At 39.2% G+C, this 14,936-nt stretch overlaps 1 protein-coding gene across 5 annotated transcripts in view; it reads right to left on the reverse strand.

The window, feature by feature from the left end:
• Positions 1–239: 239 nt before the first annotated feature.
• The window catches only part of SGMS2 (sphingomyelin synthase 2), an 87,202-nt gene continuing 72,505 nt past the window's right edge, over positions 240–14,936 (reverse strand). For all 5 annotated transcript variants that reach the window (XM_058721721.1, XM_058721720.1, XM_058721725.1 and 2 more), the window contains exons 4-6: positions 10,951–11,104; positions 6,159–6,325; positions 240–4,608 (exon numbers count right to left, since the gene is read on the reverse strand). In XM_058721721.1, coding sequence (XP_058577704.1) covers positions 4,405–4,608; positions 6,159–6,325; positions 10,951–11,104 — 525 coding nt within the window. In that variant the 3' untranslated portion in view covers positions 240–4,404. The remainder of the gene's footprint in view (positions 4,609–6,158; positions 6,326–10,950; positions 11,105–14,936) is intronic.

The raw sequence follows: 14,936 nt of genomic DNA on the forward strand, positions 1-14,936 counted from the left end.
AAAATGTAAATGTAAAATGGCATTTTTAGAAGTATAAACTATAGTTCCACTCCTAAATTCCTTCTGAAATGTCTTTTACAAACACAAAAGCACAAGCATGGAAAACATTTCTAAATGAAGATAATTTCCTCTTAAAAAAACAAAACAAAACAAAACAAAACTTGAATGCAAATCCCAAATGATAGACCAATGATTAAGGTACTGGTGGGTAGGAGAAAAGAGCTTCTGAAATTTACATGTTTGATTAAAATATAAGCATTTAATAAAACTATTACAATAGCATACAGTATATATCGTAATGAAAAATATGTCAGGAAAATAATGAATTCTAGACTTAAAATTTTACTTTACAACAAGGCACTTAACACATTGAAACAGTACAGTAAATTTCCGACAGAATGCAATTGGCTACCTCTCAAATCTTGTAATAATATATCTGTTGTGAATATACTGTAACATAACCATACATTTTGCAGCATTAATCATTGCATAGGAGGTAAATTAAATAATGAATTCCAACTTGGCAACTAGATTAGCTTATGTTTACAGTTTCTTCTTTTTCTTTTAAAGGACAGTTTTAAATAATTCCATAATAAAGAGCTATTCTCACTCATGATTCATTTAGAACACAGTATAGTTAATGAGTAATAAAATAAATGAGAACATATAAGGTGTATATCTGTATAAAAACTTATCTTTGGGTACCTTTGACATGATTTTCAGTGTTTAGGTACTGAAGTCAAGAGCACTTCTTAATAGAAGAAATATTTTTAGCAAGTAAGTCAAAGGAGTTAAATTATTGCAACACAATGACATTAAAAAAAATACCAGAAATCTTTACAATACAAATAGAAAAGCCTTCAACACATGGCATATTACTTATCATATGCTCATTTAAAACTTGTAAACTCATTTATTAATAAATTCCTTCTCACACTTCCTACAGAAGTAAGTGTGTTAAGACCAGCTTAAATTTTTAATCGGTTTTACAGTGTAAAACAAAAAACAACAAATAATTAAAAAGAAATGTTCAAAATATTAAAGAAACAAGATATGAACTTTTTAATTAAAACAGAAACTGCATGAGCTCTAGCATGTAAAAAATAATAATAAAAAATAAGAAAGCCAACCTGGTGTTTCAAAGTAAACAAAGTATATAGGTAGTTATAAAGGGAGACATTAATGATTGTGACAATGAGAGGTAAAATGGTGTTCAAATTTTCTTTGATCAAATGGATGAAAGATTAGAACTGCAACTCTCTGCGATCTAAGCACATTTTCCCTTGGGGAAAGGTTTAACATACCTTGAAGTTCCTTTTGCATGATGTTTTCAGATTATTGGCAAAAAATAAAACAAAACAAAAAACCAACCAACCAACCAACCAACCAACCAACCAAATGCCTTTTAAAAACATGAAAATCTACTTTTAAAAAGTGGCAAGTTTGTGTTCCAAGTCATATAACATATTTCCACAAGGGGGCACTGGTATACAGTAAAGAACCTTACACAATGTCATCATTCCACCAGACCAGGGGCTTGGGCTCACTCAAAATAGCCTTCTTTCCTCAGCAAAGCTTGTTTCCTAAGATGCCAGTAAAATTAAATAACAAATATAAAATTAGTTTGGGTGGAGCTGGGAACAATGCTTTATTTTCAGAGCTGTGGAGGAGCTAAAAAAAAAAAAAAAAAAAAAAAAAAAATCGAACCTGAGAGGAATCCATTTCCACTTGAAAGAATTTAGAAAAAATATGGAGTAATTTACAGGAATGATATATTACAGATATTGTGCAGAAGGACCAAATTACAAGGAAAGCTTCAAACAGGAGCACTGGTTTACAAAAACAAAGATAATGGATAAGATCTTGTACTGTAATTAGCAAGGAAAAGGAGCTCCCAAAATTTATTGTTTCAAAAGCAGGATCATAATTGTTTAAGTGTTCTAAGTGGCATGTTAGGTTAAGCCTCAAGTTTGCTTTCCTACATGTAGTGGAGTTTCACTGCTTTTCTTTTCCCATCTTGAAACTTTAGTATTTGCCCTCCTTATTTTCAAACCTCATGCTTAGTGTCTACTAGACATCTATGAGACATACATGTAAAGAACATGTGAGCAATAGTGTCCACATGTGAGGTCAGAGAGGATTTTAAAGTTCTTTAAAAGGTGATGTGTTTTTTTAAAACTGTATTACTTGACTAAAATGCAAGCTTTACTGTTTCAAGGGTCTCTGGCAATCCACACACCGTGATTTTTAAATCTTAAATACTTTTCCCTTTTTAATTTGCAGAAAATTAGGTTTTCCAACACACTGTTGAATAAGGCTCTCAGGTATATCAGGTTATGAATCAGATGCTCAAGGACTATTCCAATGTAAGGAGCAAAAAACCCAGGCTTCAGTGTCACATGCTTTTGCTCATAATCAGGGAGCAGGAATTTAAACTCTGTGTTTTCAAGCACAACCCCTTATATATCACAAGTGTCAATATTTAATAAGAGAAAGTTATACAGAATTATAGCTAAGCACATCGGGGAAGCTACAGATATATTTCTTATCGGTTCATTTAATAACAAATACCTGAAAACTCCTTGCATTTCAAAGCCTGTCAAGGATATTTAGGATTTCAATTCTTGTTTTAAACGATCGGATGAAGAATGTCTTTCTTCCTCCCTTTGAATTCGACTACCTTTCCTTTAGTGATTCTTCTGTTACATTGAGAAAGAGCCATACTGAATACACAAACAGAATTTTAGCACCAAAAATAAGGACTCTTCTGAAAAATTTGTGCTGTGCTTCTCTCAAGCAATCTGAAGGTCAATTTTGTGTATCAAATCAAGGCAAACCAGTTTATAATGATAAATTTCGGGATATTTCTCATTCTTAAGTGGAGGGAAATTTTCACCTTCGATATAAATGTAACTGCCCCCTCACTGGCGTCATTGGCCTCTCTGTCTTCTGACCTAGTGTTGATGATTTTGTAACCATAAATCTTTTTTTAAACTTACTAGAAGTTTTAAGAGATTAACTCAGACAGCATTGATCTGATCTGATTTTTAAAAATCCATCTTCTTTTTGCACCACCTCAAAGAACTTTAGAAACGATGATCCCCCTTTTACTGAGTAGCTGTAACTGTCTAACAGACCGATCTCAACAGTAGGTTATAGTGCAGCACCGTGGTGTAAGTTCAGGATCAAAGTAAAATTACTCAATTGTGGCGTATGTCCTTAGGACCAGTTTATAAGAAGCTGAGTCTCTTGCTAAAAGGCAAGGATACATTACACTTTTGGACTCCTCCTTGGTTTTTCCACAAAGTACAATGTAACTAGGAAGAAATCGTCTGCAGTGAAATGTGGCCAACTGCATTTTTGAGTTCCAACCAGCAGCTCTAAAACAGATCTCCCACAGGGTAGGACAGGACAGAAATGCAGCCTTGTTCCCCTAGTGGCATGATCGTCCACTCACACACCTATGTGTTTCCAGCCTGTGCTGGAGCAGCTGACTGCCCTAGGGATACCAGATGCGTATCTACCAGGCAGATAGCATATACATGTGTACTCAAGGACCACCTGTTTAGCAGAAACATCTCCAGGCGTCCTGTGTATCTGCCATAGAGATTCTAAGGGGAAATATTTACACACACATAAAATCTGTGAGATGTGTCAAATACTTCCATATTTACTTAGATCACCTTTCCCATATATATATATATATATATATATATATATATATATATATATATATATACACACACACACACACACACACACACGTGCACACGCGCGCGCGCGTGTGTGTGTATAAGTATCAGTTAAAAAAAGTAAAAGTGATACATAGTGCATGGGGTGGTAGCAGCAGTGCACATTCCCAGACCTGACCCTGACCTTCCCCATGACAAAGTGGAAACAAAGTTCACCTCCAGTTTACTCCTAACCATGGATCTCCCCCTCATTAATAAGCCTAATACTAAAACCACTCTCAACATTGGGTAATTCTATTTACACAGTAGCTGTATATATCCAGATAGTTTATTTAAAACATTAACAAATTCTTCTGACCTTGGAGGAAAAAAAAAAAATCCTGAAAAAATTCTGTAGAGGGCTTTAGTGGAGAAAGAATAAGGATAGGAATAGTATGTTCTTTGGCACCTCTTTAAGAAGCTCATTAGTAAAATCCCAGTGAGGGGGCTTGTCACCAATGAATGAAGGGCTGCAGGAGAATATACCTTTCTCAGGATGAATCAGAAAAGCAGTCAAAGGGTAATACTTCGTTCATCTTTCTAATCATTTACACAAAATTTGGTCCACTTCTTCCTTTACCAGTCAGTTCTTCTAAAATAAAAACCCAAAACTATACCTTTGGTTACAGCGTTAACTCTTTTGGTGTAAGAGCTGATGCCTTTGTTTTGCTCCTCAGGTAGATTTCTCATTATCTTCACCGATTTTCTGAACCCGTGAATACTTTTTGCACGAGGATTTAAAGCAGCCAGGGGGCCAGGAGAGTGGCCAGGAGAAGCAGCAAGGAATTGAGCCTTGTACGTTTTTCTCGAAAAAATAAAAGATGGGGAACCACCATGCTCGAGACAAGAAATTAGTCTGTGAAGAGACCTTCAAGTTCTGTAAAAAGTTAAAAAAAAAAAAAAAAAAAGGAAAATGAGACCTATTTTTCATGATTTGTATCCCATTTTTTTTTTCTTAATTAAATTGCCATTCATTGTACCATAACAGAGAAAGCAGCAGAATCAGGATCACAAGGCAGTAATTGTCTTTGCGCCTTTTCCCTGATTCTGACATGTTTCTGGTCCCAGCCCCCTTCCCCCCTTGCTCCAGCTCATGCAAATTCTTCTGCCTGCAGTCCCAGTAAGAGTGCAGATTCAGGAACGGATGTGAGAGTGGGCCAGGAGGAAGAGTTGTAAAGATGTGTGAGCAGGTGGATGTAGGCTGGAGGAAGATGGAAGAGTGCAGGGCAAGCTTTGCAGGGTGGAACACATTTAAGAGGAAAGGTGAAGGTTTTGGTGGGGTGCTGCCAATAGACATTTAGACGGAAGTATAAGGAAGGGGGAAATTAAAGTTCATAAAATGGGAAGTAGAACTAGAGACAAAATAACCCCAAAAGAGGCATCTATCAGTGGACACCACTAAACGAGAATTGATTTAGACCCTTTGGGAATGGCATATTTCAACTGCTCACAAATTACATGCATTGGACAATACGGCAAGACTATCCAAAGGTAAGTTAGACTACACAGACTCATGCTCTTTCCTTTTTTAAAATTTTTAAAAATGTTTTATTTATTTTTGAGAGAGACAGAGTGAGAGCAAGGGAGGGGGGGGCAGAGAAAGGGAGACACAGAATCCGAAGCAGGCTCCAGGCTCTGCGCTGTCAGCACAGACCCCAACATGGGGCTCGAACCCACAGACCGGGAGATCATGACCTGAGCTGAAGTCAGATGCTCAACCAACCGAGCCACCCAGGCGCCCCTGCAGACTCACTCTCCTACACCAAGCACACACACCTAGACTAGGAAAACACATAGAAGGGGAGGAGTCTTCCCATCTTGGGATGACAGGAAGAGAGCAGGAGTTAGGAAGGCTTCCCAGAAGACGTGGCATTTGAGCTAGCTCTTCAACATGAACAGGAGAAGAAGAAAAGGTCATCTGGGAATGGAAGGCACCAGCAACAAATAAGGAAGGGACGAGAAGGGAAGCCAGAGAGCACAGTATCACCGAAAGACAGACCAAATCCAGGAATTCATGGACTGCTTATTTTGCCTTTTTAAAATAGATTCTGTCTTTGCCTCAAAATTTCAGTTCTTTGAAGGCAGGGAGCATGTCTTACCTGGCTGCCCCATGACGCTTCTACAGAGAAGGTTCCTGCATTTTAATTTAGCATTTATACTGCTTCAATTCTGGTATTGACTAGTTGAATTAGTAAAACACCATGCTCCATAATTATACAGCACTTTTATCCTTAAATGTCATTTATATTGGTGACATCATTTAAGAAGCAGTAATAGGTATACGTTTCAGTGAACTGACCCAGACCCCACAAGTGGGTGGCGACAGCGGCTATTCCCACTAAGCCACCTGAACCCCCGCTGCATGAAAAGGGGGCCACTGCATTTAAAGAAAAGAAAATCATCCCAGGATAATTTCACTGCTCTCACCTTTTCATTGGCCATTGAATGGTACCACCAAAACAGCCGTGTTGTAATATAATAAGCAATGATCACGTCGACAGTATAGTGTTCATGTGCTACAAGAATGCAGATGATCCCGGCGGCACTCAGCAGCCAGCAGATTAAATGATACCACCAGAAGTGACGAGGCGAATCTAGACGGGAGGAAAAGTATAGAGTTAGTAAGATTCCCAGAGATGAATTTAATGATTACAGTCTATGTTAATGACCTTAAGTAGAATAATCTAAGTTCAGGAAGTCACTGGAAGAAGAAAACCGATTAACCCAAAATGAGTCACTGTGAACAGTCCGGGATTTGCTCAGGTACAAAGAGAGAAGGAGGGGACCACCGGGAGCAGGTCTCATAGTCATTCATTGGGGAACAGTCACTCCCTAGGTATTCTAGGCCTTGTCCGCTGCTAAGTTGTTCAATAAGGAAGAGAACAGAATTGTTTTTCAGGTTGGTTGGAATTGGCTCATACTGGCTCACAGAAGAGATCCCACTGGAAAGAAAAGCAGGAGGGGTCAAAAGAAAGGGTAGTTGTCAATGAAAATGTAGGGAAAAATAAGAAAGCAGGAGTAATTTCAGGTCTTACAGAAACGTACTTTGATTTCTCCAGGGGGAGAAAAATGGCATTGTGGCCAACAGTATTTTGCTTCTCAGCAGTTTCATACTGTTATTGCTAATCGTGACTATGAAACACTCCCGATGTAAAGCTTAGGGTTCTGGCTCATTCACTTGTGGATTTTAACCTTCTCCTAGTGAGTCCAGTAAAAAGGTCATCATATTGATTAGCTAGAGGAGAGAACCAGAGCACTCATCAGGTGAAATGCGATCATACACCCCACAGCCCGCGCACACAAGTGATGAGGACACAGGCAGCAACCTCTAGTTCATCTCTAATAACTTTCCCTTTTTTCTTTTTCTTTAATAGCTGTGTCTTTTTTTTTCTATTTTAAAGCCTTATTAACTCACAAAGTTAATAATCTAACAAATTTATTTCATATTTAACTGTGTTTACATTCATAGTGACATTTATTTCTAACTACAGCACAATGGTAGAATGCCAAGAGAATCCATTTCCAGAAATCCAGATGAAATAAACACGAAATCAGGTATCATTCAAATGAAGAATATTTTTTGGTGAAATAGCTGTTGCTCTTTTGGTTTCAAGTATAACAGGAAGTTTATAAGCCTGTTTGCATTTGGAAGTCTGCTGTTTAATTTTTGCATGCACGCTTTATCGCTTCTCAGTTGGTTCATCCTGGCATAGACTTCTAGCAGACAATGGATAGACTCCTAGAATTTTAAAGCTGGAAGAAGCCTTACCCTTTACAGCCTGGTGGCCACATCCAGGCCCCATAACTGTTCCATTAGGTGGAGAGTACTCAAAATTGAACCAACTCTTAGAAATCTGGAGATTTCACGAAATATGCATTCTGCAGAACCACAGACTCCACCCTTCTCTGAAGCTTCACAGCAGCTCAGTTCCCTTCGGTTATAAGGTCATCTGGTACTTATTACCTTAGAAGTTAAAAATGTTTGGGCAAACCAGAACAATTTTGTATTTGTTTATCCACAAGAAGCAAAGCTGAAGTATAAAAGGAGTAAAGAGATGGGCCGAGTGGTCATTTAGTACTTGTGGAATTGAAAATGAAGTTTTAAGAATGTCTGGAAATACTAACACTGCTCTTCCATAAAAATGTATTCCCAATTATGCTACCACATTGGGACCACTGCTCACTAACTGAGAACACTGGCTGGCTGAACCAAAGAAAAGATTTAATATAAATTGTTTTGAAATAGAAATGGGAAAATGGTAACTTTTCTGCTTTCCCATTCTACCATAAGGATTAATAACATCAGGCTGAAAGAGGATGACACAAATATTAATTCACCCCACTGCCTGTGTGGGATCCAAGCCCTACAGACATTGAATCATACAGACAATGGACTTTGTGTGGTAGCATGGTAGGAAGGAAGGAAGGAAAGACAGAAGGGAGGGAGGAGGAGGGAGGGAGGGAGGGAGGGAAGGAAGGAAGGAAGGAAGGAAGGAAGGAAGGAAGGAAGGAAGGAAGGAAGGGAGGGAGGGAGTGAGTTTTTCCCTCTCTACCAGCAAGGCACTTGGTACTAAAAGCTAGGCTGATTTCTTCAGGCCAGTTTTATAGTTTTATAAGGAACCTAGACTTCAGTGAAATATTTGCAAAACTGTGTAAAGCTCCCCTCTGTGTAAAGTTCACAAAATGGTCCTGGTCCCATGTTTTTATTTGTTCTCTTGACTAAATTAAAATCTATTCATGACAACCAGGCAAACAAGGAAAGAGACCAAACAGATCAAAAGGCAGGAAAACAAAAAAATATATATGAATGATGTATCTGATTCTAGAAGCAGACGGCTCAAAGAAACCATCTGGGACCACTGCTTACTCTGAACCAGAACACAGGGCATCACTTAGAAGGTGACTGTTTTTCCTAATTGCATAGGAAACGGGCACAAACGTGGAATGCTCTGTCCATGTACAGAACTGATGCTAGAGTTGGGTTTGTACTTAGCATTACAGATTTGCCATTTCATTCCTCACCAAAAATTAGAAACATCAGGATGTAATTCTTTCACTGCTGTATGTTAACTCACACAGTTTTTGAAACCTCAAGCCAAAATCACGTTTTGGGAAGAAAATATCTCTACATACTGCATAGCCTTTATCAGAGCATAAAAATAATCACAAGTTGCCTTGCTATTGTCCTGAAGTAAAAGAAAGAACAATAATGGGCAATATATCTGGACTGTTCCTTAGCAATTTTATAAGATCAGACAAGTTGGGCTCCCAAATATTCTAAAGAGACCCAAGAAATTAATAGCATAACCTCTAGAGTCAGCCTGCTTGAGGTTGAATACTCCATCCTCCAATTACCAACTATGGACCGTGGGAAGTCACTCTCTCTAAGTGTCCTCTCTGAAAAAGGGGAAAACAGTGCTTCTCTCATGGGGTGGCTGTAGGATTAAATGAGTTATTTTGCATCAAGGACTTAGAATAGTGCCTGGCACAGAGTATTATGTCTATTTGCTATTATTGTTAGCATCACTTGGTCTTCAGTTATTTTCTAAAATTGACCTTCAGTTTCCTGGGGTGTTTCTTGTCATTACTTGCAACTCACCATGGCTTCGTTCCAACATGCAGCTCCTCCCCGCCTCACCCTCATCTTCTCTAAGTTTTCTATGATTCTCAGATTAGAGAGAAACTCCTATAGCACGAGTCCACCTCTGGACTAGAAAATAATTGATCTCACACACTGGTGGAACTCTTCCCAGCAAAAGTTAGAGTTAGAGTCATCAACAACACAGATCTCTCTACTGGCTCATCAGAACCAATAACTACATATGAGAAACAACTGACATTGAAGGAAGAGACAACCCCCGATATCGGTGCAGAAACAGACTCAGGTTCCTCCCCATTACCACCTCTGGTAGAAATGTGAGGACAGAAATAAGGGGAAAGGTCCAGAACGGCCTCCACCTTATGTCAGGAATAATGAAGCCTGTGCATTTAACATGCTACTCTCCCCACTCTAAGTGTGTGTGTGTAGCACTTACAAAGGAAACACCTCAAACTACACAATTCTTACCAAAAAAAAAAAAAAAAAAAAGATTTCCTCTACTGCAAATAATCTCAAATCTTTGTCCTAAAGCCCTCAAAGTGGAACTGAAACCTGAGACCCCAGGCGGCCTATGGGGACAAGAACTCACTTATGTGCCACTGACAGATAAACTGTGATGTCCATACTGCCATGAAGTAAGGCTAAACCTGTTTGGATTAATGACAGGCCAAGAGAGGGTAGAAGAAGCAGGACAACAGAAGGGCAGGCAACCTTCTGTTGGTCTTTGCCAAAAGGCCTCTTTACAATGCTGAGGAAGTGAAGAAAGTGGAGATAAAGTTCTAAGAAACAATATGGAGTATTCTGGAACTAAAGGTGAAGGTTAACCTGACCAGCTTTGCAAAAACGAAGGAAAAGATATCACTTACTTTGAAAGGACTTTGAGGTGATGGGTCTACATAAATCGAACCTCAGAAATCTACAACAATGGGATCTGCTGGGCAGCTAACCTCAAACACAGCTCCCATGATGAAGGAGGCACCATGCCAGCCATGAAAGCTGCTGGGCTCCATAAAGATTTTGTATAATGGCAATTAAGTGTATAAATATGGAAAGATACTTCACATTCTTGCCTCCGTGTTTTGTATGAAGAAATGATCAATATTGGCAAAATATTTTTTGAAGATGCCTATTAAAGCACAGAAGTCAGCTGGAAAATGGTGAAACTGAAATGGGACAAGAAAACATCTAAAAAAAGGGGAAAACATCAAATTATTTGGAATGATGGAATGGAAGTTTCATACAATGGAAATTTCACACTCATAAGTCATTTACATTCAGCTTTCCAGTGCACTGATTCTGTTTGTAATAAACTTAACACTTATTTGCCAACACTAAAATAGCTTTTCATACCTTGAGAGGTTCTAATGAGGGACTGAGACATTCTGGAGCCAGATTAAATGTTAGAGAATCCAGGGCCAAGTTTTAAGTCTCCCATGTTCAAATCACATAGGCCTAGTTGGAATGAATTAAATACACTCAGACACACATACTCTCACACACTCACACACCTGTACCTTCCATAGATATCAAGCCCAAAGGGTAAGAGTTCCCATAAGTTTCAGGGCCCAGGGATCCCTCCCACTACAGCGGTCAATAGAGTGGGAATGAGTTAGTACTCACATTCTTTGATGAACAAATAAGTAAGTGTCAGCACAACGGTGTGACCACTGAAGAGGAAGTCTCCACACAAGATATGGGATCCAGTTATGGACAATCCACCACCAGAAATCAACCGTAGAATCCGTTGTACTTTTGCCTGAGAGTCTCCGTTGAGCTGAATGACACAAGAAGATAAGAAACTTTACAAGCCGATAAAAATCACATTTCAGCCTAATTTCTAAGATATTTAGAAAGGTCAAAACAAAACAGCTAAAAAAATTCACTAGGCTGTGCTTTTTTCTTTTTAACTTAAAAACTCAAAAAGAATCCAAGAGGGTAGCTCCTCAAACTAGGTTTTATTCATTTATTGGCGAGTTTTAGTGACATGCTTTAAATTATTCAATATGTTACTAATAATATGTTTTGGTGGTAGTGTGTCCTTGGGCAAAGCTTTTAAAAATATTAATAACCAATGACTTCACCACAGCTATGCGCTGAAAAAAAATCAAAGCTACTTTCTTTCCTCTTTTTAGGGGGAAGTCAGGGTTTTGGGTGGTTAATATTTGATTCAGCTGAACACCACATTACTAATATTCTAAAGTGTATTCAGACCTTGTGTTAAGTGGGCAGCCGAAAGTGTACAAATAGCTGTATTAATATCTGATCAAAACATTTCACAGTTAAAACGGGGAGCTGCAACACATTAAATAATTTAAACAGGTTTGAAAATGATGGATTAGAGATGTATTGGCAGCTTTAAAAATGAGTAGCTTTGATTAGGAAAACCATCCTCCAAAGAAATAATCTGTGTTACTGCAGAGGGTCAGAAGAGAGTCCCTAGAACAATGGTGCAGAAGTCCCTAGAAGCCACCATGATGACACGGGAAACAATGATGGGCCAGGATAGGAGTTTGACCCAATAGTCAAAAGCTTATATCCCATGAAAATTTTAGCATATGGGAAGGAGCAATGGACTGAGCTGGTCAGAATAGTAGGCATGAAAAATTGGAAAACTGAAGTGCTTGGGGGTCCAGGGTTTCAGATCAGCCTAGCATCAGTTGAAGAGGCTTAGAAAATCAAAGAATGATATTCAGAAATATATTCAGGTAATAGTACACAGTAGAGGAGAAATACAGAAAGACCACTAATGACTATTCATTTGGCACCTAGGGGGACAGTTGTATGCCATGCTGTCTTTTATACTCAATGATCCCTGAACCATGGCCAGTCCAGTCTTGATGGTGGTTAAACTGGTTGTGAAGAGAGGTAGTACCCTGCCCAAGTGGATGCATGGGGTGAAGGAGGGTAGGGTGTGTACAAATGGATGGGAGGAGAGTCTTGGAGGAGAGAAATTCAATTAGCCTCTAAAGCAAGTAGAAAACCATCTTATCCAGTAGAGTAGGAATCAGGGCAGGATTCTTTGCCCAAAACATCACTACTGGGGAGCCTAAACATTTCCTGATAAAAAACAATTCATACGGATCTGGAAAGCTTTCTGGTATCCAGATGACCTATGTAAAAAGGCAAACACACCATGATTGGTTAATAGTTGAGAATAAAGCTCTGTAACAGCAAATGACATAAACCATGATTAGAGGGTAAAGTGAGAAAAAACCTTCTTCAAAAGTTTGTTTAGGGCAAGCCCAGCTGGCAAAAACACAACATAGATATTTTATCAAGACTTGATAGTCCAGGGGTTCCTGGGTGGCTCAGTCAGTTAAGCATCCAACTCCCGATGCTCAGGTCATGATCTCACGGTTCATGAGTATGAGTCCTGCATCGGGCTCTGGGCTGACATGCAGAGCCTACTTGGGATTCTCTCTCTGCCCCTCTCTGCTCTTTCCCCGCTCATGCTCGCTCACTCTCTCTCAAAATAAACAGACATTACGAAAAAAAAAAAAAAAAAAAGTAACAGGTGATCTTGGCTTGAAAAGACAGGCTCTAGAAGGCTGCAAAGGATCCACATCGGAGGAAGGAGAAGTACTGTGGACAGAACTACAGGACTCATTTCAGGTTCACCTCAGGAAATGTGTGCTGTAAACTACATAAAATTATGGATACGCCCTTCATGTGCAAGACAGAACCTAGCCGGGTGCTTTATCAGATCAACCACAGTCCTTCAGGAATTTCTTGTCACGTGGTTGGGACAAACAACTGTCAACACGGAGATCAAATAAAAAAGTACATACACTGCCCAACCATTGTTTCCAGTTTAAAAGGACACATGACTCTTCATTTCAAAACCCAAATATATATATTTTTATCCGCTCACCGTTCCCAACTCAACACTCTAATTTTCTAAGGGCAGAAACACTTAAAGCCATCAGTCCCTTTACCTGGGATTAGATGGGCCCCAAAGGTATAAGCAAACTAGGAGCTAAACTATTGCCACACATTCTCTTCTCCCCTCTTCCTTTCAGCAGCCAGGGTGAATGGAGATTTCTGATAGCACTGGATTCATTATGCCTTTACAGAATACAGAACAGAGGAAGCACTCTCTCTCCTTGCTCTGTCTTTTCTCAGTTCTTAATTCCTCAATCCTGTCACTGCTTTCCTAGATATCAGTTCATGCTCAAGAAAGGGGAAAAAAGAGGGTGGGGTGAAGGTATAAAGAAAACTGAGGAAGGTCAGGGAAGGTAATGGTGAGAGTTGGGATTAATGGATTTATTTTTCTAATTTTGTTCTGGTTCACTGGGACCCCCAACGCTCACCACTTATGACTCTTGTTCCTATTAATTTCCTGATTTGTCAGATACCATTCTATGCCATGACTGGATATGGAACTGAAGATGCAGACAGCTAAGAGGAGAAGCATCAATCACAAGAGCCAAGGCAGACAGAGGCTCAGTGTTCTAAGGGCTCCTCGAACTGTCACCTCTGCACGCCACTCCCCACAAAAAAAAAAAAAAAAAAAAAAAAGGTACAAGACAGCCCAACTTCATTGCTGCCAAATCAGAAAACTTACCTTGCAGACTGTCCCTTCAGTTCAGAAGAAAAGTCCTCCAGACATCCTTGGCCAAGGTGTGAGGAAAACTTTTTCAGGGAACAGACTATAGTCATTCCAGCCCAACATTCTTGTATGTGGCAAAATGGGTTTGAAAAGCTAAATCATTTCATTCACGTTCTAATAACTGGGCCAACATTTATTTAAACACACTTCTCAGAACACACAGTTTGTGACTGCAAACCAAAGCCTGGATTGCTGGGTTGAAGCAAATTGTAAGCAAAAGACTTAAAGTAAAGCCCAAGACAGACAAGGGAGAAGGCAACTGGAAAACCGAAAGCCAAATATTTCACCAATCTTGTGAAATCACTCGTGGTGATTGTATCTTGTGAGTAACAAGTTTATTCGGCACCAAGGACTAGATGTGACACCCTCTCACAGAGAGTGGTTTCAGTATACATGGTTCTGTCATTGCTCATTGCCACGAAGGACATTCTACACAGTCAGCAACAGAGGAGGCAGGTAGATTACCTAATAGCCTTGTGACCACAAAAATCTAAGGAGCACTCAAAGCCAGTGGCTGAACCACATTTAGAACACAATTCTGACTCTTGTTCCATAACACCCTATCACCTCTAGTCAAAATGATTTGTGTTTGTTTTACCGAACCATTACTCAGGCACCTATAGCCTGCTTATGCTTCAGGAAGAGGTCTTGACAAATGAACATGGGGGCTATTTAGTTAGGATGCCACCAGAGCTTCCATTGGGAGTATTTGTAGCTTGGTGATCCAGTGGTATGTTTACTGATGTGGCTTCTGAAAATTGCAACTCTTCCAGGGAGGATAATCTTTAATTTACTTTCTTTCTATAATCATAGCAACTCATCTCTGCAAACCCCATCCATTACTAGGATGGGCTTGCCTTCTTTTCTGTGCCCATTTCTTCATCTAACACATAGCAATAACCCCTTAGAAGTGTTTATTACATTTCTGAACTTCTCCCATGCCTTAAATTAGTTTCACTAAAAATCAGCCAATGTTTAAATTCAATATGTACACTGT

Source organism: Neofelis nebulosa, chromosome 3 (genome assembly GCF_028018385.1).
Source record: "Neofelis nebulosa isolate mNeoNeb1 chromosome 3, mNeoNeb1.pri, whole genome shotgun sequence".
In the NCBI taxonomy this organism is placed as follows: Eukaryota; Metazoa; Chordata; class Mammalia; order Carnivora; family Felidae; genus Neofelis; species Neofelis nebulosa.